This window comes from Polyodon spathula, chromosome 8 (assembly GCF_017654505.1).
Source record: "Polyodon spathula isolate WHYD16114869_AA chromosome 8, ASM1765450v1, whole genome shotgun sequence".
NCBI lineage: Eukaryota > Metazoa > Chordata > Actinopteri > Acipenseriformes > Polyodontidae > Polyodon > Polyodon spathula.
Genome location: NC_054541.1, coordinates 51,448,674 through 51,475,199, shown reverse-complemented (window position 1 = coordinate 51,475,199; position 26,526 = coordinate 51,448,674). Strand labels below are relative to the sequence as shown.

The 26,526-nt window shown below is 44.9% G+C and overlaps 2 protein-coding genes across 2 annotated transcripts; both read right to left on the bottom strand.

Annotated features, from left to right (window-relative positions):
* Positions 1 to 5,560: 5,560 nt before the first annotated feature.
* On the bottom strand, positions 5,561 to 6,683 carry LOC121319164 (F-actin-capping protein subunit beta isoforms 1 and 2-like; the record flags this gene model as incomplete). The annotated part of the gene is made up of 4 exons (XM_041256343.1): positions 6,609 to 6,683; positions 6,322 to 6,436; positions 5,951 to 6,017; positions 5,561 to 5,638 (listed from the first exon to the last, which is right to left on the bottom strand). Coding segments are annotated over exons 1-4 (335 nt in total), but the record flags the coding sequence as incomplete, so codon positions are not given.
* A 4,158-nt stretch (positions 6,684 to 10,841) lies between these two features.
* On the bottom strand, positions 10,842 to 23,519 carry apex1 (APEX nuclease (multifunctional DNA repair enzyme) 1). The gene is made up of 5 exons (XM_041258403.1): positions 23,416 to 23,519; positions 22,439 to 22,556; positions 12,722 to 12,903; positions 12,446 to 12,638; positions 10,842 to 11,477 (listed from the first exon to the last, which is right to left on the bottom strand). The coding sequence occupies exons 2-5, from the start codon at positions 22,497 to 22,499 to the stop codon at positions 10,963 to 10,965; spliced, it is 951 nt and encodes a 316-aa protein (XP_041114337.1). The 5' UTR covers positions 22,500 to 22,556; positions 23,416 to 23,519; the 3' UTR covers positions 10,842 to 10,962.
* Positions 23,520 to 26,526: the final 3,007 nt, after the last annotated feature.

Genomic DNA, 26,526 nt, shown 5'->3' with positions numbered 1-26,526 from the left:
CAACAACAAGGACCAGAAAGTCAAAGAGACAGCCATCAAAAACCTACAAAAGATGTACAGGTCAGCAAAGAAAACCTTCCCAACTGCAGAAATCAAAGTGCCACTGGTGAACTTCTCACGAGCACTGGACATGCAGGCCCAACGGAACTTGGAGGAACTAAACAGATTCATCTCAGCCAACCTGCCACACATTCCACTGTTACCAACTGAGAACTTCCGAGTCGGCAGAGACAACATCCACTGGACAACCAACACAGCCAAGGATATGCTCCAGCACTGGTGCCAGCATTTAAACTAGGAGACCCCACAAGCCCAAACATCTCCAGGGAGGGGGCATCAAACATAGTGAATCTGTGTAAAAACTTCAAGCCAACAGAGAGCCAAGACAGCATCCTGAGCAAAGGCCTCTCTTTCATACCCACACCGCAAACAACAGCAAAACAGAAGCGTATACTACTAGCAGAAACACAAGACTACCACAGGAGGCTAAAAATCGCAACTTTCTTTGAAGATGAAGAAGACTCAAATCGGATACCCTTCCTACCCAAATCCAACTGGGAACCAAAGAACAACCAAGTTCCACAGGAAATCACAGAGATCATTCTTGAAGACCTAAAAGCAATACACAGCCTTAACCCAGGGAACTACAAAACAGAAGACAACCTAACGGCACCAGAAAGGATAGCACTTAAGGAATTACAAAAACATACTGACATCATTTTCAAACCAGCAGACAAGGGCAGCTCAATAGTAATAATGGATAGAGAAGACTACATCTTTGAAGCCAACAGGCAACTAAACAATCCAGAACACTACAGGAAATTAGACGCACCAATTTATCTTGATTCCGCTCAGGAAATTAATAGAATAATACAAACACTAACAGACCAAAAAATAATTACCAAAAAACAAGCACACTATCTCAGGGGGGCAGACACACCCAGAGCACGCCTTTTTTACACGCTACCAAAAATACACAAATCGCCAGACACTTGGACTATCCCACACACCATACCACCAGGCAGACCGATAGTATCGGACTGCAACAGCGAATCATATAGAATTGCAGAATACATAGATCACTTTTTAAACCCCCTATCCACCAAACACACTAGCTACCTCAAAGACACATATGATTTCATAGAAAAAATTAAAACACTCAAACTAACAGAAACTGCTTTTCTTTTTACAATAGACATAGACAGCTTGTACACAAACATAGAGACCAACGCAGGCATTGCAGCTGTCAGGAAATGCTTGAATCTGAACCCAGATCCAACCAGACCAGACGAAGAATTGATCAAACTCCTGGAAATCAGCTTAACAAAAAATGACTTTGAATTTGACAACCAATTCTACCTACAGACCAAAGGAACAGCGATGGGGAAACGCTTTGCGCCATCGTATGCCAACATCTACATGGCCGACTGGGAAGAGACGATCCTCCGCAGATGCCCACAGAGACCAACGCACTATTTCAGGTACCTAGATGACATTTGGGGCACTTGGACACATAGCATAGACGAATTTAAAAATTTCATCTCTTTACTTAACACACACCATCAGTCCATCAAAGTGAAATACACCACACATAGCAGCGAAGTAAACTTTCTAGACACGACCACTTACAAAGGAACACATTTTTCACAAACACACCAGCTAGACACCAAAGTATATTTTAAAGAAACTGACACACACACTTTATTACACAAAACAAGCTACCACCCTAAACACACCTTTAGAGGTTTAATCAAATCACAGCTACTCAGATTCCACAGAATTTGCACACAACCTACTGACTTCCAGGCAGCTACCAAAATCTTATTCACAGCACTCAGGCAAAGGGGGTACTCCCGTTCCTTCCTCAGAGGAATAAGGAAAACCTTCCTAGAACAAAAGCCTACAGACAACAAAAAGATTATTCCACTTATAACTACCTACTCACATTTTAGTGTTGCAGCTAACTCACAGGTCAAGCAAAATCTAACCAACAAATTACAAGACACCAACCTTCTTACAGGGCACAAGGTAATCTCAGCCTACAGAAAAAACAAAAACTTGAACAACTACTTAGTGTCCAGTAAACTGCCTGCACTTAATCGCAAACCAACAAAAGCACCACGACACTTCAAACAACTTACCACACTCCAGAGCAAAACCACAGGCACCACATACAACATTCCACAAACCTTTACACAAAACAGCAGTAACTGCATCTATGCGATACAATGCGATACATGCAAAATTATTTACATTGGAGAAACAGGCAACACTATCCGAGTAAGACTAACACAACACATCTATAATATCAAACACAAAAAAGAATCGCAAACACCTCTAGTAGCACACTTTCTACAACACAACTTAGAATCTCTGAGAATTACAGGGCTGGAGAGGAACCAGAACTGGACAATCGGAGAAAGGAAATGGAGAGAAAAAGACTGGATCAACAAACTACAAACTGCTTTCCCACTGGGCCTAAACATTAGGAACTCCACGATAGACCTACACTAGAAAAAGAGATTTGAAACAAACAAAAAAACAGAAAAATAACTCCAAAAACAGTCAGATGGCCCGTGCACCTTTCTTTCCCTGGAAAACCAACCAAGTGTAGGTTTCTCAGGGAAACAAAGTTCCTACCTAACCCTAACCCTAACCCTATACTGCAATGCTTTCTTTTTTCAGCAGGGGACGCTATATATATATTTATATACATGCAGGCTGTTTGAAATGTCCTTGCCCATTGCAAGGTACACAGTGCATCACTGTATAGAAATGTGTATTGTAAAAGTAATGTATATTAGGGCACTTCAATCACATGAACCCCCTGCTGGGGAAAGTGCAGTAGTGCATGTGGAGGTAATTTCTTATCTATTACTTTATAATGTAAATGTTTAAATTGAAACATGAACATTTTAAATATCTGGAGACATATTGTATAATAAAAAGTGTAGAAACTGTCACTTCACCAGTGTCAGTACTGAGTTAAGGAATAAATGATCAGAAAAATAACATAAGAACATAAGAAAGTTTACAAACGAGAGGAGGCCATTGGCCCATCTTGCTCGTTTGGTTGTTAGTAGCTTATTGATCCCAGAATCTCATCAAGCAGCTTCTTGAAGGATCCCAGGGTGTCAGCTTCAACAGCATTACTGGGGAGTTGATTCCAGACCCTCACAATTCTCTGTGTAAAAAAGTGCCTCCTATTTTCTGTTCTGAATGCCCCTTTTTCTAAACTCCATTTGTGACCCCTGGTCTTTGTTTCTTTTTTCAGGCTGAAAAAGTCCCTTGGGGCGACACTGTCAATACCTTTTAGAATTTTGAATGCTTGAATTAGGTCGCCACGTAGTCTTCTTTGTTCAAGACTGAACAGATTCAATTCTTTTAGCCTGGCTGCATATGACATGCCTTTTAAGCCCGGAATAATTCTGGTTGCTCTTCTTTGCACTCTTTCTAGAGCAGCAATATCTTTTTTATAGCGAGGTGACCAGAACTGCACACAATATTCAAGATGAGGTCTTACTAGTGCATTGTACAGTTTTAACATTACTTCCCTTGATTTAAATTCAACACTATTCACAATGTATCCGTGCATCTTGTTAGCCTTTTTTTATAGTTTCCCCACATTGTCTAGATGGAGACATTTCTGAGTCAACAAAATCTCCTGGGTCTTTTTCATAGATTTCTTCTCCAATTTCAGTATCTCCCATATGATATTTATAATGTACATTTTTATTTCCTGCGTGCAGTACCTTACACTTTTCTCTATTAAATGTCATTTGCCATGTGTCTGCCCAGTTCTGAATCTTGTCTAGATCATTTTGAATGACCTTTGCTGCTGCAACAGTGTTTGCCACTCCTCCTACTTTTGTGTCATCTGCAAATTTAACAAGTTTGCTTACTATACCAGAATCTAAATCATTAATGTAGATTAGGAATAGCAGAGGACCTAATATTGATCCCTGTGGTACACTGCTGGTTACCACACTCCATTCTGAGGTTTTTCCTCTAATCAGTACTTTCTGTTTTCTTCATGTTAACCACTCCCTAATCCATGTACATGTGTTTCCTTGAATCTCAACTGCGTTCAGTTTGAGAATTAATCTTTTGTGCGGGACTTTGTCAAAAGCTTTCTGGAAATCTAAATAAACCATGTCATATGCTTTGCAATTATCCATTATCGATGTTGCATCCTCAAAAAAATCAAGCAAGTTAGTTAGACACGATCTCCCTTTCCTAAAACCATGTTGACTGTCTCCCAGGACCCTGTTACCATATAGGTAATTTTCCATTTTGGATCTTATTATAGTTTCCATAAGTTTGCATATAATAGAAGTCAGGCTTACTGGTCTGTAGTTACCTGGTTCAGTTTTGTTTCCCTTTTTGTGGATCGGTATTACGTTTGCAATTTTCCAGTCTGTCGGTACCACCCCTGTGTCAAGAGACTGCTGCATGATCTTGGTTAGCGGTTTGTAAATAACTTCTTTCATTTCTTTGAGTACTACTGGGAGGATCTCATCCGGCCCAGGGGATTTGTTTATTTTAAGAGCTCCTAGTCCCTTTAACACTTCTGCCTCAGTTATGCTAAAGTTATTTAAAACTGGATAGGAACTGGATGACATGTGGAGCATGTTGTCAGTATCTTCCTTTGTAAAAACTTGTGATAAGTAATCATTTAATATATTTGCTATTTTTTTTTCTTCATCTACGAAAGCAAACATGCAACATTCTAAATGACTGTTTTTTAAAGTTATTTTTCCAGAGTTTTAGCCTGATGAAGACATCGATAAAGACTGACCAAGTTTATTGTCCCTTCCTGTCCGCTCAGGCAGTGCAGCTGGTTTCTATTGTGTGAGCTGTTTGCACAGTGTATGCAGTGAGCTCAGCTCTGAATCTTTTACTGGAAGAAGAGCATGCTGTGAGTGGATAAGCAGCATCCCACAAGACTGCGCTTGGGTTCCCTTGAAACAGTGGAGACTCACTGGGGAGAGGGAGAGGGGTACGGGGAGTGGGGGCACGAAGTGAGGGAGAGGGATATGGGGAGAGAGAAAGGGGAACAGGGAGAGGGAGGGAGATGGGCACAGGGGAACGGGAGGAGGAGTGGGAACAGAGAGGGGTATGGGGAGAGGGAGAGCTAGACGGGGCACGGGAAGAGGGAACGGGGAGAGGTTAGGGTGAGGAGGTACGGGAAGAGGGGGGAACGGGGGAGGGGGTACAGGGAGCTAGCTGTCTCTGCTGGAGTGACTGCACACATAGTTTGGGGTAGGGCGGAGGGGAGAGTCAGTAACACCCTATCAAACCAGGTACTGCTTGTCATGTGAATGGTGTGTGGTTTCAATGTGCTTGCTGTGTGAATGGCATATGATTGCCATGTGTTTACTGTGCGAATAGCATGTGCTTGCTTTGTGATTGCCATGTGGTTCGCGTGTGCTTGCTGCGTGTGGCATATGGCATGTGGCGTGTGAATGCCATGTACTTGTTGTGTGAATGGCGTGTTGTTGGCATGTTGTTGCTATATGAATGGTGTGTGCTTGCTTTGTGTGGTGTGAATGACGTGTACTTCAGCCCATTGACAATGTCCTTGGTCTTCTCAAAGTAGATCTCATTCAGAGTGCTGCAGATCTTAATCTCCATGTCCATGGGAATGGAAGCGTGTTAATGAGGACTGCTCTCAACCAATCAGAAACAGAGTCACACACACACCCCCACACAAACACAATCTCCTCTCACACCCTTACAGGAGACCCGAGAGAAATTCAGCAATAACAAAGACCCTGTCCTCCCTCCCTCCCCATAACACTCAGACACGACTCCTGTGACTGCAGCTGCGTTCGCAAGCACAGCTGCTGCGTTCTGAAAGGTTAATGTCACTTGCTCTGAAGCTTAGTGTTCTGATGGATTTAAACCGACTGCAGTGTGAGCGAGAAATTAGACTGCAATTCCACGTACCTCCATCAGGTGGCCGATGTTAGCAGTGTGAGGAGACGACTTGCTGATAGTCTCATCCTTCTCCATTTAAAACACGGAGCAGAAAAAAATCAGATTGGCAAGTCACCCCTGCAGAGCACAGAGCAGCAATTCCTAGCGCAGTTCCTTACAGTGACAGCAGAGGGCAGTTCTCTAGTCAGGTTTGTTGTGGAAATCGTGAAAGGAGTGGCCCAGCACCCATGGCAAGGTGAGCAAAAAAAAACAGTGTGTGTGTGTGTGTGTGTGTCCCCGCTATAAGACAAGGAGATCCAGTGGTCAGTACATTGACCAGGCAGGGGCTCCAGCGGTCAGTACAGTTACCAGGCAGGGGCTCCAGTGGTCAGTATTGTACCTGTCCGGTCAGGCTGCTCCCCATGGTGCCTGAGTCGGTCTTGGTGGTCTGTAGCGACAGCATGACTGTCGAGGTCAGCTTGTAGTGGGCAGTGCGGCTGTTTGACTTCTCCTGCGAGAGAGAGAGAGAGAGAGAGAGAGAGAGAGAGAGAGAGAGAGAGAGAGAGAGAGAGTTTACAGTTTGAAACATGACCGCAGACATGCAGGTACACAACCCACCCCTATACACTCCACTGCCCCATCACTCCAGCCCTTGATTTTCTTGGACCTGTCTCCCCTCTCCTCTGCATCTCCACCACGTGAATGGAGTCCCAGCAGCCCTTGATTTTCTTGGACCCGTCTCCCGCCTTCTTGATGACAATCATGCCTGCGAAACCGTGATCCCGATCCCCGTCAGTACCTGCAGACAAGATAAGACGAGACATTACAACACTGCGCAATGCAACCCCACACAATACAACACAGTGCAATAAAACCCATACAGAACACCACACCACCACCACGCAAGGACACGCCCCCCCCCCCCCCCCCCCCAGACAAATGGTTGGTTGAAAAGAATTGCGAGATATATGGGATCAAGTCTTAGAAGCAAAGGTATATTTCAAGGTTTTAAAACATTTCCCACAATTCTTTTCAATGTTCCATCCCTGCCTATTGGCTGAGCACCACAGAGCAAGTGTCACATTCATATTTCAAACTGCACAGATAGACACAGAGCATTTAGCTTATTTGTTTTTAAGCTACTGACTGTTGAACCAAATACTGTTTTGTTTTTATTTGTACCTGGCAGACTCTGGATTCAAGTTCAGTGCTGGGATGTCATTTCCTAAAATTATAATAAGCAACATTTCAGGTAAATATATAAAGAAAGAAGGCAGTGTATATTTTACCACTAGTACAAGAAGACCATGTACAGAATTAAAATGAATGGTCTATAGAATAATCTTTTTTTGTAACAATTTAATTGGTTTAAAAGCAAACAACATTATCCATAAACTAATGTTCACAGAAAATAAACATAAAAAGAGAATTTTGAGAAGTTGCCGTGAAGCCCTGTCGCTGCTGATTGATTGTTTCTATGTGCTTTGAAAGGGGAGTTTTGTCTTCCAGAATATCAGCATATAATCTGGGTGCTTTTGAAGGCGTGGATTTCCATAACAACTTTCTTGTTGAAGGCTGTCAAAAGAGGAGGCGCGGGTGGTTTTTAGTCTTGACAATACTCATCCATCCCCTCGCTGTGCTTCAAGATTGCTCTGGTTGTGTGTGTGTGTGTGTGTGTGTGTGTTCCTGTCTCTTCACAGGTCTGTGACAATGCTAATGCTCACTCTCGCTTGTCTCAATTGATAAGATGAAGTGTGTGTGTTCCTGTATTTTGACAGGTCTGTGAGGATGAAGATGTAGTTTCAGTGTTTAATGCTCATCCCCTTACCATCTGTGTGTTCTTGTATCTTGACAGGTCTGTGAGGATGTGAAGGTCTTCACAGTCTGAGCTCAGAGAAGCTCAACATACCTGTCAATCAACAGGGACTCCTTTACAAAGGCAAAGCACAGCACAGTTCAGCACTCAGTTAAAAGGCATGCATGTTATTCTATATATTTATATGTATTAACAGTAACACCTACAAAGTGTTTTCAATATTTTACCATCTTTGAGTTGCATGAAGTCTTTTAATGTGACTGGTCTTTAATCTCTCCTCTCTCTTATTTTAAATTATTTTCTGTTTTATATTTGTAATTAGAACAATTTGTAGATTTTATTTTTCACTTTGACATTATGGACTTTTTTTGTGTTCATCACTGGCAAAAACTCCTTACTAAATCCATTTTGATTCCATGTTGTAGCATGATAAAATGGGGAAAAGCCAAAGGGGGTGAATACTTCTGAGACACACTGATAAGGTACACACACGTTGATTTGAACTGCCTTACTGCATGATGGGAAGCAGTTCTCAGTGTTGGGTTGTCAGGGTCTCTGTCTTGTGGTTGATTTGAACTGTGTAGTGTCATTGCAGTTGTACTCAGTCAGGCAGGTTGAATACTTTCTCACTGCAGTTGTTCTAAGATAGTACAGAGCTGGAGATGATCTGCAGATAGTCTCCTACTAGCTGGTACTCATCTCAACACTACATTCACATGTTTGCTGCAATTGACAAATTTGATCTATAAACCCCTTATAAAATTAATACATTAACAGAGCAATAAATACAATGTTTATTTTTTTCAGACTTTATTGTTGTAAATCATGGCATTACAAAAAAAAAAAAAAAATGAAAGCAGTATCTGCTTTGTTTAAAAAGCAGTTTGAAAAGACATTGCCCTGCAGATGGGTCAGGGGTCTGCTGTGACACTGCAGAGCCCTCAGTCTTCAGACACTGCCCTGCAGATGGGTCAGGGGTCTGCTGCGACACTGCCCTGCAGATGGGTCAGGGGTCTGCTGCGACACTGCAGAGCCCTCAGTTTTCACCAGACACAAGCATGAAGGTCTGATGTTTTATCAAGCGATCACCTTTACAAAGGAAACTGTAATACAGAGATTTCACAAATGCAATATTTTTCTAATTTAAAATCCTTATAGGTCTAAAATAAACTTGAGTCTTGTAACCAACTAAAGGTTTGTAAAAGGAAAGCAAAGTGAGAAAAGCAGTGCTGTGCCTGGCTGGCACAAGCAAGCCCAGCAGAGACTGGCTTCCATCTCATCTAATGAATGTTTAAAAAAATAGCAAATAACAAATCTTGTGTTACACTGAACTTCCAGCCCACAGGAGAGCTATCACCCTGCACACACTGGTTGTGTGAAGTTACTGCACAGCACATTTTATTAAACAGGGTAAAAACCCTCAAAAGAGAACGTATCACCCCTGTAGTTTCTAGATTATGAACGGCATCTTTATAGAGTCCCGCTCAGTGCCCCTTGTCTTCTGCACACCCTAGAAAACAAACAGGACCCTGCGCTCCACGGCAAACCAACTTATCATTGAGAGATATCTCAAACTCATTTAAAGATATCTCTCATTGACTTCCAGATATCTTCAAATATTTAAAAGATACCTAAAATACATCTAGAGATATCTGAAACTGATTTCTAGCTTTAAATTAGATATCTAAAATTATTTCTAGATATCTCAAAAACACTGAGATAGCTTAAATAATTCAGATATCTGACATGCAATTTAAGATATCTCGAAATGACTTCCTGTTCATTTGGAGCTAGATATGAATGATGTGCAGTGGGGTGGGGCAGGGGTCACAGGGTCATGTGCAGTGGGATGGGGCAGTGTTGTTCACAGGGTCATGTGCAGTGGGATGGGGCAGGGGTCACAGGGTCATGTGCAGTGGGATGGGGCAGCGTTGTTCACAGGGTCATGTGCAGTGTGATGGGGCAGTGTTGTTCACAGGGTCATGTGCAGTGGGATGGGGCAGTGTTGTTCACAGGGTCATGTGCAGTGTGATGGGGCAGTGTTGTTCACAGGGTCATGTGCAGTGTGATGGGGCAGCGTTGTTCACAGGGTCATGTGCAGTGGGATGGGGCAGCGTTGTTCACAGGGTCATGTGCAGTGTGATGGGGCAGTGTTGTTCACAGGGTCATGTGCAGTGTGATGGGGCAGTGTTGTTCACAGGGTCATGTGCAGTGGGATGGGGCAGTGTTGTTCACAGGGTCATGTGCAGTGGGATGGGGCAGTGTTGTTCACAGGGTCATGTGCAGTGTGATGGGGCAGTGTTGTTCACAGGGTCATGTGCAGTGTGATGGGGCAGTGTTGTTCACAGGGTCATGTGCAGTGTGATGGGGCAGTGTTGTTCACAGGGTCATGTGCAGTGTGATGGGGCAGTGTTGTTCACAGGGTCATGTGCAGTGTGATGGGGCAGTGTTGTTCACAGGGTCATGTGCAGTGTGATGGGGCAGTGTTGTTCACAGGGTCATGTGCAGTGTGATGGGGCAGTGTTGTTCACAGGGTCATGTGCAGTGTGATGGGGCAGTGTTGTTCACAGGGTCATGTGCAGTGTGATGGGGCAGTGTTGTTCACAGGGTCATGTGCAGTGTGATGGGGCAGTGTTGTTCACAGGGTCATGTGCAGTGTGATGGGGCAGTGTTGTTCACAGGGTCATGTGCAGTGTGATGGGGCAGTGTTGTTCACAGGGTCATGTGCAGTGGGATGGGGCAGTGTTGTTCACAGGGTCATGTGCAGTGTGACGGGGCAGTGTTGTTCACAGGGTCATGTGCAGTGGGATGGGGCAGTGTTGTTCACAGGGTCATGTGCAGTGTGAGGGGGCAGTGTTGTTCACAGGGTCATGTGCAGTGTGATGGGGCAGTGTTGTTCACAGGGTCATGTGCAGTGTGATGGGGCAGTGTTGTTCACAGGGTCATGTGCAGTGTGATGGGGCAGTGTTGTTCACAGGGTCATGTGCAGTGTGATGGGGCAGTGTTGTTCACAGGGTCATGTGCAGTGTGAGGGGGCAGTGTTGTTCACAGGGTCATGTGCAGTGTGATGGGGCAGTGTTGTTCACAGGGTCATGTGCAGTGTGACGGGGCAGTGTTGTTCACAGGGTCATGTGCAGTGTGATGGGGCAGTGTTGTTCACAGGGTCATGTGCAGTGTGATGGGGCAGGGGTCACAGGGTCATGTACAGTGTGAGGGAACAGTGTTGTTCACAGGGTCATGTGCAGTGTGATGGGGCAGTGGTCGCTGCCCATGACCTTGGACCTGATCTTGCTGTCACAGAGGTTCTGCAGCAGGGCCTGGGACAGCACGTAGTAGTCAAGCCTCCAGCCCACATTCTTGCTGCGTGAGTTCATCATGTAGGTCCAGAAGGTGAAGGCACCTGGGCGCTCTGGGTAGAGATGGCGAAAGCTGTCCACGAAGCCCGCGGCCAGCAGAGCGCTGAAGCCCTGCCGCTCTTCGGGGGTGAAGCCGGGGCTCTTACGGTTGGTTTTGGGATTCTTCAGGTCGAGCTCCTGGTGGGCTACATTGAGATCCCCGCACAGGATGAGGGGCTTGCGCTGGTCTAACTCGGTGAGGTAGGCTCGGAAATCCACATCCCAGCCCTTGCGGTAGTCCAGCCGGACCAGGCCGCGGCCAGCGTTGGGAACGTAGGCCGTCACCAGGAAGTAGGAAGGGAACTCTGCCGTGATGACCCGGCCTTCCTTATCGTGCTCCTCCTTGCCTGCCCAAGAAACACAAAGACGTGAAACCCTCCCATGCAGCCAGACTGCCTGCATGTCCAACAAGAGGAGGAGGAGGCTGCTCAAACAGCCAGTCCTTCCTTTAACATGGCTATGAATATCGATGCACCTTCCTTCCTAGTTAAATAAAAGGTCAAAGTCAAAATGAAAAAAAAAAACCATTAAAGAATTGCACACGAAAGCAATGCCTTCACCTTTATTTGCAATGACCACATAGTATCAATTATAAAGAAACAGCATCTTCTTGTCGTTTAGTTAAATACACAAGTATCTAACAGCCTTCCACATTGACTACCAATCAACAGTAATGAGAGAGTCTGGATTGAAAATAAAATGATCTTTAAACCTGCCATCAGCTGCCTTATTAAACCTGCTATTGTATCTGTGATAGTCCAGTCAGAGCTGCCTTATTAAACCTGCCACTGTATCTGTGATAGTCCAATCAGAGCTGCCTTATTAAACCTGCCACTGTATCTGTGATAGTCCAGTCAGAGCTGCCTTATTAAACCTGCCACTGTATCTGTGATAGTCCAGTCAGAGCTGCCTTATTAAACCTGCCACTGTATCTGTGATAGTCCAGTCAGAGCTGCCTTATTAAACCTGCCACTGTATCTGTGATAATCCAGTCAGAGCTGCCTTATTAAACCTGCTATTGTATCTGTGATAGTCCAGTCAGAGCTGCCTTATTAAACCTGCCACTGTATCTGTGATAGTCCAGTCAGCCCCACTTTATCGGGATGCATCGAGAGATGTAAAAATATCTCCATTAAACGAGAGGCATGTGAGAGGACCTTACACTTGCAGTCATCATTTACAACATACACAAGAGAGAAGTAGTATTTTTTTTTTACTGGTGTTTAATTTCTAAATGAAATGAAAGAATGAAATCACATCACATGATGAATACATGTTGCATGCATCTCGTTTGTTGATGTGTTACTTGGCTCACCAATTCCGAAGGTCACGTTGATGGGCTTGGTCTTGCAGAGCATGGCCACCCCACTGTAGCCCTCCTTCTCGTCAGAAGCAGCCCAGTACTTGTGTGGGTATTCAGGCATGTCTGTGATATCAGCAGGCAGAGCTTTCTCAGAACACTTTGTTTCCTGGAGGCAGATGATATCGGGGTCCTCCTCCCTCACCCACTGCAGAGACAAATACAGATCATTATCACTGGATTTCAGCAGCAATGCTGCACATAGAGTATGAAATGGAACCCCAGACTCACGTCGAGACCGTTCTTCTTGACCCAGGCGCGCAGCCCATCCACATTCCAGGAGCTGATTTTCAGATTGGCGGCTCGGCCGTCTGGGGTGCTCAGTTTATCTGGAGAGTCCTCGTACAGCACTGGGGCTTCCGGCTCCTTGACTGCTTTCCCTCCTGCCTTCTTACTGCGCTTAGCCTCTGAGCCTGCAGAGCACACACAGAGGAACAGACTTCATTGCAATCCCTCTCAAGAGTCTGCAGAGACACACACACACACACACACACACACACACACACACACACAGGAACAGACTTCATTGCAATCCCTCTCAAGAGTCTGCAGAGACGCACACACACACACACACACACACAGGAACAGACTTCATTGCAATCCCTCTCAAGAGTCTGCAGAGACACACACACACACACACACACACACACACACACACACACACAGGACCTTGTCTGAAATAACGTTAGGGAGAGTTCTCAGACTGGCGAGAGCGAGACACACACACACACACACACACACACAGGAACAGACTTCATTGCAATCCCTCTCAAGAGTCTGCAGAGACACACACACACACACACACACACACACAACACACACAACACAGGAACCTTTATCTGAAATAACGTTAGGGAGAGTTCTCTCTGCAGAGACGCACACACACACACACACACACACACACACACACACACACAGGAACAGACTTCATTGCAATCCCTCTCAAGAGTCTGCAGAGACACACACACACACACACACACACACACACACACACAGGGAACTTGCAATCCCTCTTAAATACGTCGTTACAGAGTCTTCAGAGACGCACACACGTGTGTGCTCTCAAGTCTGCAGAGAGAAACACACACACACACACACAGGAACAGACTTCATTGCAATCCCTCTCAAGAGTCTGCACACACACACACACACACACACAGGAACAATCCCTCTCAAGAGTCTGCAGACACACACACACACACACAGGAACAGACTTCATTGCAATCCCTCTCAATGAAGAGTTCTGTATACTGTTCTGAGCTAGTGCCTGCTATAGAAGTGATGGGAGGTGTTTTCTTATTGGTGACTACAGGTTACAGTACACACCGCAGCACAGGCCCATGAGAAAATAGGTGTGACAAGCTGGTTTTAGTGGCGACATCAGACCAGAAATGAACACACACAGCACTGCAAGGGAATATGGCGAGTGAAATGCGCTGCTGCACTGTTTAATGAACAAACGGAAAATAAAAGTCTGCACAAACAAAAAACACTTTGTAAAATAAAACGACACAGTAGCCAAAACAAACAGACAAACAGTGGGCAAACAAGCAAGTATCGTGCTGGTTGAAAGCCAGCACGTAGCAATTGTTAAGCGAGTGGAAGCGACAGCGAGTGGGAGAAGTACAGCGTGGAAAAGTACAGAGCAGTTTCGAAGCAGAAAGGAGAAATTGCATCTTGAATTGCTTTAATCAGAAAACAGAGGACATTGGGGAAACACAGCCGCGTGTGTTTTTCTGATAACAAACAAGCTGAAACTCGGAGCAGCTGATTCAAATTCAGCGCCGTTTTGAGACACGGGCGAGGGGAGGAGCCGACAGCACAGCAGAACAACGCAGTTAAACGAGGCAGTCTTCCCAGCGACAGCGAGTGGAAGCGACAGCGAGTGGGAGAAGTACAGCGTGGAAAAGTACAGAGCAGTTTAGAAGCAGAAAGGAGAAATTGCATCTTGAATTGCTTTAATCAGAAAACAGAGGACATTGGGGAAACACAGCCGCGTGTGTTTTTCTGATAACAAACAAGCTGAAACTCGGAGCAGCTGATTCAAATTCAGCGCCGTTTTGAGACACGGGCGAGGGGAGGAGCCGACAGCACAGCAGAACAACGCAGTTAAACGAGGCAGTCTTCCCAGCGACAGCGAGTGGAAGCGACAGCGAGTGGGAGAAGTACAGCGTGGAAAAGTACAGAGCAGTTTCGAAGCATTGCATCTTGAATTGCTTTAAAGAAAACAGAGGTTGACGGCGTGTGCTGAGAAGCTGAAACTCGGAAACTTCAAAAAAAAAAAAAAAAACCCTCAACATGGTCTTCAAGCCAGTAATCTGTGACACCTGCTTGATGTGGGAAATCCGAGAAAACCCAGCGGAGCTAAACCAAGTGTGCGTAAAGTGCCGCGCGATCCAGGATTTGCATAAACTAGTAAGCATGCTAGAAATGGAGCTGGAAGAAGTGAGACAGCAACAGGATCTTGAGGAACTGGCACACCCACAATTCATGGAAGTCTGCATCACCCCTAACAGACTGAAAGCCACCAGGGAGATAGAAGGTCAGAACAGCTGGGTTCAGGTAGGCAGAAGCAGGGAAAAAAAGAAACTTCGTCAAACACAACCACCAGAAATCAAAACAACCAACAAATTTGAGTCACTTCAGAATTTTGATGAGCAGAACCAACAACAAGAGAATGAAAGGAACAACATCCAGGACCCCATTGACAGTGGTGACCAGACAGCAAAAAGAAGGGAGGTCATGATTGTTGGGGACTCCATATTGAGAAACACAGCAAGTTCAATTCGCAGTTTGGACCCCCTTACTACAACAGTGTGCTGCCTTCCGGGAGCCTCGGTCAAGCACATCACTGAGAACGTGGACAGGCTCCTAGAACGAACAGGAGACGACCCGGTAGTAGTCGTCCACATCGGTACAAACAACATTGGAAGAGACAGACCAAAATCCCTGCAAAACAAATTCAGAGAGCTAGGAAGGAAATTAAAAGAGAAAACCAAAACTGTGGTATTTTCTGGTATACTACCCGCACCTTGCAAAGGACCATATGGACAGCTGGAAATAATAAATCAAAACCAATGGTTGAAGACGTGGTGCACACGGGAAGGCTTCACCTATCTTGATCATTGGACCACTTTCTACAACGAGGACTATCTGTATAGACGGGATGGACTGCATTTAAATAACAAGGGAACTAGTCTACTTGGAGAAAAGATCCTCGAGCAGGTTCGGAAGCATTTAAACTAGAAAGGAAGGGGGGAGAAATCAACAAAAAAACAGAAGGGAGACCGCATCAAAACAAGAACAACAACTCAGGTAAGACAACCATTAAATGTGTTTATCTAAATGCTAGAAGTATCAGAAACAAAATTCTAGAACTTGAAGCTACTGCACTAACAGGTAACTATGATGTGATAGGTGTTACAGAAACGTGGTTGTCTGAGAGTGATGGGGACGAATATAATATTTGTGGGTATACACTGTATAGGAAAGACAGGCAGGACAGAAGAGGAGGAGGGGTAGCGCTATACATAAGAAACAGTCTTGAAGCCCAGGTGTTAAACCTGGACAAAGAAAATAAAACCGAATCAATATGGGTCAGAATAACAGACAAAAATTCAAAAGGCATAATAATAGGAGCATGCTATAGACCGCCAGATTCAGACGGTGAGCAAAATAATCTGTTATACAATGACATTAGAAATGTGTGTAGCAAAGGAGAAGCCATACTAATGGGGGATTTCAACTTCCCCCAAATAAAATGGGAAAACCCGGTGGGTAGCACGAAGGATGAAATAGAAATGGTGGAAATGACAAATGACTGCTTCCTAACACAATTTGTCAAGGCACCCACTAGAGGGGAGGCATGCCTTGATTTAGTCTTTTCAAATAACGAAGATAGAATAACTAAAACAGAGGTCAGAGAACCACTGGCAAACTCAGACCACAACATGGTCTCATTTGAAGTGTTTTTTAAATCCCCAAAAGTAAAGACTAAAGCTAAGGTTTACAATTTTAGAAAAGCAAACTATGAAGGTATGAAACAGAGACTAACAGAAGTAGATTGGAGTAAAATAGAGAAAACACCCACAGAAGAAGGATGGTTGTTCTTCAAAAATGTAGTACTAGAGGCGCAAAACAATTATATCCCTAAAGTAGACAAATCTAAATGTAAAACTAAATTGCCAAAATGGTTTAATAGATCAATTAAAAAAAATATTCAGCGAAAAAAGGCACTTTACAGAGCATTAAAAAAGGACCAAAAAGAAAGTACACAGAAAGAGTACACAGAACTGCAAATGCAAGTCAAAAAGGAAGTTAGAAAGGCCAAGAGAGAAATAGAAATGAACATTGCTAAGGGAGCTAAAACCAATTCCAAAATGTTTTTCCAATATTACAACAGCAAGAGAACATTCAAAGAGGAGATTAAATGTTTAAGAGATACAAATGGCAAAATCGTAGAGGAAGAAAAAAAAATAGCAAATATGTTAAATGATTACTTTTCACAAGTTTTTACAAAAGGAAGATACTGACAACATGCCCCACATGTCATCCAGTTCCTATCCAGTTTTAAATAACTTTAGCATAACTGAGGCAGAAGTGTTAAAGGGACTAGGAGCTCTTAAAATAAACAAATCCCCTGGGCCGGATGAGATCCTCCCAGTAGTACTCAAAGAAATGAAAGAAGTAATTTACAAACCGCTAACCAAGATCATGCAGCAGTCTCTTGACACAGGGGTGGTACCGACAGACTGGAAAATTGCAAACGTAATACCGATCCACAAAAAGGGAAACAAAACTGAACCAGGTAACTACAGACCAGTAAGCCTGACTTCTATTATATGCAAACTTATGGAAACTATAATAAGATCCAAAATGGAAAATTACCTATATGGTAACAGGGTACTGGGAGACAGTCAACATGGTTTTAGGAAAGGGAGATCGTGTCTAACTAACTTGCTTGATTTTTTTGAGGATGCAACATCGATAATGGATAATTGCAAAGCATATGACATGGTTTATTTAGATTTCCAGAAAGCTTTTGACAAAGTCCCGCACAAAAGATTAATTCTCAAACTGAACGCAGTTGGGATTCAAGGAAACACATGTACATGGATTAGGGAGTGGTTAACATGTAGAAAACAGAAAGTACTGATTAGAGGAAAAACCTCAGAATGGAGTGTGGTAACCAGCGGTGTACCACAGGGATCAGTATTAGGTCCTCTGCTATTCCTAATCTACATTAATGATTTAGATTCTGGTATAGTAAGCAAACTTGTTAAATTTGCAGACGACACAAAAGTAGGAGGAGTGGCAAACACTGTTGCAGCAGCAAAGGTCATTCAAAATGATCTAGACAAGATTCAGAACTGGGCAGACACATGGCAAATGACATTTAATAGAGAAAAGTGTAAGGTACTGCACGCAGGAAATAAAAATGTACATTATAAATATCATATGGGAGATATTGAAATTGGAGAAGGAATCTATGAAAAAGACCTAGGAGTTTTTGTTGACTCAGAAATGTCTTCATCTAGGCAATGTGGGGAAGCTATAAAAAAGGCTAACAAGATACTCGGATACATTGTGAAAAGTGTTGAATTTAAATCAAGGGAAGTAATGTTAAAACTGTACAATGCACTTGTAAGACCTCATCTTGAATATTGTGTTCAGTTCTGGTCACCTCGCTATAAAAAAGATATTGCTGCTCTAGAAAGAGTGCAAAGAAGAGCGACCAGAATTATTCCGGGCTTAAAAGGCATGTCATATGCAGACAGGCTAAAAGAATTGAATCTGTTCAGTCTTGAACAAAGAAGACTACGTGGCGACCTAATTCAAGCATTCAAAATTCTAAAAGGTATTGACAGTGTCGACCCAAGGGACTTTTTCAGCCTGAAAAAAGAAACAAGGACCAGGGGTCACAAATGGAGTTTAGAAAAAGGGGCATTCAGAACAGAAAATAGGAGACACTTTTTTACACAGAGAATTGTGAGGGTCTGGAATCAACTCCCCAGTAATGTTGTTGAAGCTGACACCCTGGGATCCTTCAAGAAGCTGCTTGATGAGATTTTGGGATCAATAAGCTACTAACAACCAAACGAGCAAGATGGGCCGAATGGCCTCCTCTCGTTTGTAAACTTTCTTATGTTCTTATGTTCTTAATCCTTCGATTATTCTCCTCTCTCTCTCCCGTTCTCCCATTTATGCAGCTATACCAAGCCTCGATTGCTAATCAATCATTCAATTGGAGTCTTGGTACAACTGCATGTGAATTAATTTAGTGCAATTTCCCTTACTTAATATTAGTCTCTTTTCAGAAAAGAACACCAGTATAGCTCTGCTAGTCCACATGCGTAGCAAACCCCTAATCAATTCTCAATCCATGTTTTCCAACACACATATTATTACATTTTACCTGCATGTGAAGTGCTGTGCAATCCTCGTGCCTAAATACAAATATACATTTTAAACCACTTGTGTTACACGGACCCATTTATATCCCATGTACCAATGACTATACACCAACATTAACACACAACATGCAACATATAAACATAAATATGAACAGGGACGGGCACACTGCCACAGTCGGCTATCATGACTTGCACCCACACCATGTGCACAGTGTAATGAGAACCCTGTGCTTTCCAAGATATACCCTGCCCAATGGGAATGCAATCCTGTGCAAGAGAACACTTCGCGGGTCACAAAACATCTCTGTGAATTTCCGGAACAAAATCAAGTAGCTAACCTACCCAGCCAGCAGCTTCACTCAGTGTTAAACAGTCCTTACCGGACTGAATCCACATGAATACATACAATACAAACACCCCCTTTGTATGCTTAGATTTCACTGTTTAGAGCCATAATCCACAAGAAGATAGAAACTAGACTTGATTTTAGTCCTGAAACACGCATTGTGCACTGTGTTAATAGTTAATAACTTCAGTATAAAGAAAAGACCAGGGTCTGCAAGATGGAAATGTGGCCGACAAGCGAGAGTCAAACATGAAACACTTACTGTGGAGGTTGTTACGCCTTGGAACTGCTACTGAACTGCCACAGAACTAATACAGAACTAGCATGTTTGCACAAATGAACTTGTACTGAGCTTTACTGAAGACTGCAGTTGTTGTTTCAGGAAGACAGGACAACTGGACCCATGTTTTGCTGATAGCTAAAATCACAAGCATCCCTTAATAATACTGCTGTCTCAATGGATCAGGGCACTGTTCTGCAATGCTGCTGTCTCAATGGATCAGGGCAGTGTTCTGCAATGCTGCTGTCTCAATGGATCAGGGCAGTGTTCTGCAATGCTGCTGTCTCAATGGATCAGGGCAGTGTTCTGCAATGCTGCTGTCTCAATGGATCAGGGCAGTGTTCTGCAATGCTGCTGTCTCAAATGGAGTGTTCTGCAATGCTGCTGCAATGGATCAGGGCAGTGTTCTGCAATGCTGCTGTCTCAATGGATCAGGGCAGTGTTCTGCAATGCTGCTGTCTTAATGGATCAGGGCAGTGTTCTGCAATGCTGCTGTCTCAATGGATCAGGGCAGTGTTCTGCAATGCTGCTGTCTTAATGGATCAGGGCAGTGTTCTGCAATGCTGCTGTCTCAATGGATCAGGGCAGTGTTCTGCAATGCTGCTGTCTCAATGGATCAGGGCAGTGTTCTGCAATGCTGCCTGTCTTAATGGATCAGGGCAGTGTTCTGCAATGCTGCTGTCTCAATGGATCAGGGCAGTGTTCTGCAATGCTGCTGTCTCAATGGATCAGGGCAGTGTTCTGCAATGCTGCTGTCTCAATGGATCAGGGCAGTGTTCTGCAATGCTGCTGTCTTAATGGATCAGGGCAGTGTTCTGCAATGCTGCTGTCTCAATGGATCAGGGCAGTGTTCTGCAATGCTGCTGTCTCAATGGATCAAGGCAGTGTTCTGCAATGCTGCTGTCTTAATGGATCAGGGCAGTGTTCTGCAATGCTGCTGTCTCAATGGATCAGGGCAGTGTTCTGCAATGCTGCTGTCTCAATGGATCAGGGCAGTGTTCTGCAATGCTGCTGTCTCAATGGATCAAGGCAGTGTTCTGCAATGCTGCTGTCTCAATGGATCAGGGCAGTGTTCTGCAATGCTGCTGTCTCAATGGATCAGGGCAGTGTTCTGCAATGCTGCTGTCTCAATGGATCAGGGCAGTGTTCTGCAATGCTGCTGTCTTAATGGATCAGGGCAGTGTTCTGCAATGCTGCTGTCTCAATGGATCAGGGCAGTGTTCTGCAATGCTGCTGTCTTAATGGATCAGGGCAGTGTTCTGCAATGCTGCTGTCTCAATGGATCAGGGCAGTGTTCTGCAATGCTGCTGTCTTAATGGATCAGGGCAGTGTTCTGCAATGCTGCTGTCTCAATGGATCAGGGCAGTGTTCTGCAATGCTGCTGTCTCAATGGATCAGGGCAGTGTTCTGCAATGCTGCTGTCTCAATGGATCAAGGCAGTGTTCTGCAATGCTGCTGTCTCAATGGATCAGGGCAGTGTTCTGCAATGCTGCTGTCTCAATGGATCAGGGCAGTGTTCTGCAATGCTGCTGTCTCAATGGATCAGGGCAGTGTTCTGCAATGCTGCTGTCTCAATGGATCAGGGCAGTGTTCTGCAATGCTGCTGTCTCAATGGATCAAGGCAGTGTTCTGCAATGCTGCTGTCTTAATGGATCAAGGCAGTGTTCTGCAATGCTGCTGTCTCAATGGATCAGGGCAGTGTTCTGCAATGCTGCTGTCTTAATGGATCAAGGCAGTGTTCTGCAATGCTGCTGTCTCAAAGGATCAAGGCAGTGTTCTGCAATGCTGCTGTCTCAATGGATGGCAGTGATCTGCAATGCTGCTGTCTCAATGGATCAAGGCAGTGCTCTGCAATGCTGCTGTCTCAATGGATCAAGGCAGTGTTCTGCAATGCTGCTGTCTTAATGGATCAAGGCAGTGTTCTGCAATGCTGCTGTCTTAATGGATCAAGGCAGTGTTCTGCAATGCTGCTGTCTCAATGGATCAGGGCAGTGTTCTGCAATGCTGCTGTCTCAAATGGCAGTGTTCTCAATGCTGCTGCAATGGTCAGGGCAGTGTTCTGCAATGCTGCTGTTTCAATGGATCAGGGCAGTGTTCTGCAATGCTGCTGTCTCAATGGATCAGGGCAGTGTTCTGCAATGCTGCTGTCTCAATGGATCAGGGCAGTGTTCTGCAATGCTGCTGTCTTAATGGATCAGGGCAGTGTTCTGCAATGCTGCTGTCTCAATGGATCAGGGCAGTGTTCTGCAATGCTGCTGTCTCAATGGATCAGGGCAGTGTTCTGCAATGCTGCTGTCTCAATGGATCAGGGCAGTGTTCTGCAATGCTGCTGTCTCAATGGATCAGGGCAGTGTTCTGCAATGCTGCTGTCTCAATGGATCAAGGCAGTGTTCTGCAATGCTGCTGTCTCAATGGATCAAGGCAGTGTTCTGCAATGCTGCTGTCTCAATGGATCAAGGCAGTGCTCTGCAATGCTGCTGTCTCAATGGATCAGGGCAGTGTTCTGCAATGCTGCTGTCTCAATGGATCAAGGCAGTGTTCTGCAATGCTGCTGTCTCAATGGATCAAGGCAGTGTTCTGCAATGCTGCTGTCTCAATGGATCAAGGCAGTGTTCTGCAATGCTGCTGTCTCAATGGATCAGGGCAGTGTTCTGCAATGCTGCTCTCTCAATGGATCAAGGCAGTGTTCTGCAATGCTGCTGTCTCAATGGATCAGGGCAGTGTTCTGCAATGCTGCTGTCTCAATGGATCAGGGCAGTGTTCCGCAGATGATGGCTGGGTTTGGGAGCAACACCCAGTTAATTAATTCCAGGATTTATGAATAATAAAAACATATTTAAAAAAAAATGAAAGCAAATGGCCGACAGCACTCCTTTCCGCACTGTGCCTGTCATGCAGCAAGTACAGACCTGCTCCGTTATCTGGCTCTGCATCCTCCACTCTCGCGTCCTTCTTGGCTCTTTTCGACATGTTGAACTTCACTCTTCCACGACACACCGCAACAAAACAGACTCGTGTTCCTCACACCTGCAATGCAATGGAGAGTCGGCCGCTAGCTGAATCCTCTGATCGACTGCCAGTATCACAGTATCTACTGAACAACAAACAAATATATAGGCACGGCACCTCCAGTATATCTTATCCACACTACCCCTAACCCTACACAACAAACAAACATATAGGCACATTTTTAACAAACGAAATGTGTTTTTAAAAGTATCCAGTAGGTGGCAGATGGATCAAACTACACAACAAGAAGCGCCGAGTCTAAATGCAGGCACCCACCCCAGCCTTGCTGAATAACACGCTTCAGAATTGGCGCTGGGATAAACTGATGTTGATCTGCTCTGTATTTAAAACGGCCCGACAGCAAAGAACTAACAATGCTAGTTTACTTAAGATGGAACTTTACACAACTGAAACTCCGATTTCCAGAGTTCGTAAAATGATGTTACACTTTTTGTAAAGTCTATGATTATTTGTGACTGGTTATTTCTAAAAATAAACTAAATGAGGGAGTAGCATATTCAAGTCACACAATGTACTCACAAATAAAGAAGCGCTGGGGCTGAACGGTGAACGCACTACTTTCACTGCCTTGCTTGAGATTAGCGAGCACGCTTACGAAAATGCTGGGATCGAGAGACTCACAAAACTATATTGTAGGGGCAGTATTTGAGTTAGGTTTAGAGTACTCGCAGCTCTATTTTAGTACGATTCCAACATGGCTGCTTCCCGGGCCGCTTTATAATCTAGGACAAATATGCAGATGTTTATTTTACAAATCGATAAAATAAAAATACGTTTATGGTGCAGCATGAAAAATCAAGCACGTAATTTAGGAACATGTACGAACATCTCTTGAAATACATAAACGTGCACATACCTTCTATCGCTAAAGCACTCACACTCCCTCAGACAGACAATCCGAAATCCACACAACAAAGCAATGCGAGGTGGCCATGAGAGTCGCCTGTAGGCTGCCCGAAAATCAGCCTGAAAGAACTACAGCATGATTAGTAACAATCATAAACACACCAATGCTTAAATCAGCCATCATAACACGAAATATCACCTGAATACTCACATAAAAAACACAGTGTTTCACCGGACCTGTCGGGCAAGTTGATTGTAAACTTTCGAGTACGTCATTAATCTGGACAGCTGTAATCGTCACACCTGGTCCTACGCTGGAATACGGGGATACAGTGTGGCTATGTGAGTGCTTGTTTAGAGTCTGCGCAGACCCAAAAATTAATCGTCAGGTAATTCAAACATGGTTACATTAATAAAAACACATTTTGTGAGATATTCTCAAGTTCTCGCTAGGGTGATCCAACCTGGCGCATTGTTGAGTATATATAATGTCAATCAATGTGCAGCCTCGCTACGAGAATCAACATGTTAATACCAGTCGCTTTTGACATTGGAAAATCAAACTGAAAACTCTGGCTCACATTTAAGAGATAGAAATCAAGTTTATCCTGAGAGTATGACGTGTGTTCTGGCCCTGCCCACAAGTGTTGAAGTGCATTTCACTATATCATGCAAACAGCAATAATAACAATGTAACATGACTTGCAGTAACACATATTCTTTATAGGAGGGCACTGCTCATATAGAATGCCCGCTGGAGGGAATGTGGGATTAGGAGCTCTTTCTAAATTTACAAGTCGTTTGCTAAGGATTATTTTGCCAGTTCCACAGGGAGAATGTCCTTTAGAGTAGAATCCATTCTAATCCTGCTTTCTTAATGGAGAGGGTATTCCTGTCTAGGTGTGAAGGGAAAGTGAATGTAAAATGTGTTGTGTTTCTCCTTTCCGCTGTTTTTTTTTTTTCTTGCAGTTGCAGCCATGACGATAGTGATCAGCTTTGAAGGCAGTGCAAACAAGATCGGTGTGGGGATAGTGCAAGATGGAGTGGTGCTGTCCAATCCCAGGCACACATACATCACCCCACCTGGGCAAGGCAGGTTCTCAGTCTACTGGCCTCTGATAGTGCAATGTTATAGAGGCACAATCTGGATTCCAAGTGAGCATCCCCAGGGTGTGATTCCTATGTGCTTTCACATCCCCCAGCAGCGTGGCGAAGTAGGGCTGCACTGTGAATGAGGCACGGCCCTCTAGGGAGAGTAGGACTGTAGATTCGAATTTACAAAGTGCTGCCTCACTGTGTGCAGGTGCCCGCAATGCTAAAGCAGTCTGCCAGGTTTAAAGGGTTTATAAACCTCAGATCTTCCCCAGATCAGGCTTCTTACTGTCTTCCCCCCCTCCCCAGGGTTCCTGCCCAGTGAGACTGCGAAGTACCACCGTGCCTGTGTCCTCTCTGTCCTGAAGGAGGCACTGCTGCAAGCTGGGATCCAGCCCGCCGACATTGACTGCGTGGCATTCACCAAGGGTAGGGTCAGTGCTGGACTGTGTGCAGTACACCAAGGGGAGGGTCAGTGCTGGATTGAGTGCAGTACACCAAGGGGAGGGTCTGTGCTGGACTGAGTGCAGTACACCAAGGGGAGGGTCAGTGCTGGACTATGTGCAGTACACCAAGGGGAGGGTCAGTGCTGGACTGCGTGCAGTACACCAAGGGGAGGGTCAGTGCTGGACTGAGTGCAGTACACCAAGGGGAGGGTCAGTGCTGGACTGTGTGCAGTACACCAAGGGGAGGGTCAGTGCTGGACTGAGTGCAGTACACCAAGGGGAGGGTCAGTGCTGGACTGAGTGCAGTACACCAAGGGGAGGGTCAGTGCTGGACTGCGTGCAGTACACCAAGGGGAGGGTCAGTGCTGGACTGAGTGCAGTACACCAAGGGGAGGGTCAGTGCTGGACTATGTGCAGTACACCAAAGGGGAGGGTCAGTGCTGGACTGCGTGCAGTATACCAAGGGGAGGGTCAGTGCTAGACTGCGTGCAGTACACCAAGGGGAGGGTCAGTGCTGGACTATGTGCAGTACACCAAGGGGAGGGTCAGTGCTGGACTGAGTGCAGTACACCAAGGGGAGGGTCAGTGCTGGACTGCGTGCAGTACACCAAGGGGAGGGTCAGTGCTGGACTGAGTGCAGTACACCAAGGGGAGGGTCAGTGCTGGACTGCGTGCAGTACACCAAGGGGAGGGTCAGTGCTGGACTGAGTGCAGTACACCAAGGGGAGGGTCAGTGCTGGACTGCGTGCAGTAACCGAGGGGAGCTGTGGCATGGCAATGACCTGACTGGAGGGACCAGTTCATACAGTACACACAGGGGCAGGAAGAGCTCTGGAAGAAGCCACTACTGGGTGTCAATCACTGCATCGGCCACATTGAGATGGGGCGCCTCATCACTGGGGCAGCCAACCCCACTGTGCTCTACTTGAGCGGTGGAAACGCACAGGCAAGGAGACATGCTGCGACTGCTGCCTCTATCAGGGGCAGTGTGCTGGACTGGGAGCCTGTAGTTCTACCTTTAGGATTGAGTGGGTGATAAACACAGCAGCAGAGGAGTGACACTGTCAGATCAGACTGAGAGAAGAGCCTTATGCTTCTGATCTAGTATAGTGCGCACAGCAAGTATAATAGAAAGTGTGAGCAGGCTTTCAGACTGCATGGTATGTGGTATGAACCAGAGAGATCATGGAAACAGTTTTGCTGTAGATATTAAATAACTTTGCATGCTTGTTTTCAATTGGGATTACTAGAATCCTTCACTTTATTTTTATTGAGTTTAACAGAACACACATATATTTAGTTTGATCTCCCATGGAAAGGATAGACTGCCGTATTATCTGAATGAACTCATGCTGTAAGTGTTCTGGGTACTGTGACAGTTACAACTTGCTCTTGTCCTGTCCATATTCTGAGCGGCGATAACGGATATGTAGAGAGGCAATAGATATTGCTGTAGGAAACTGTCTGGACAGATTTGCACGAGTCATTAAGGTAAGTTCATTGCCCCTCCTCCACCCCCTTCTCATTGCCTCTCCTCCTCCACCTGCCTTCTGATTGCCTCTACTCCTCCACCCCCCTTCTCA

What these genes read in the sequence shown, in the direction of transcription:
- apex1 (XM_041258403.1), bottom strand. Translation starts at nt 22,499, where the DNA reads ATGTCGAAAAGAGCCAAGAAGGACGCGAGAGTGGAGGATGCAGAGCCA. An exon ending in AGAGCCAGATAACGGAGCAG is followed by an intron (nt 12,904 to 22,438) that starts GTCTGTACTTGC and finishes TGTGCTCTGCAG; the next exon opens with GCTCAGAGGCTAAGCGCAGT. An exon ending in CAACGTGACCTTCGGAATTG is followed by an intron (nt 11,478 to 12,445) that starts GTGAGCCAAGTA and finishes TTTCTTGGGCAG; the next exon opens with GCAAGGAGGAGCACGATAAG.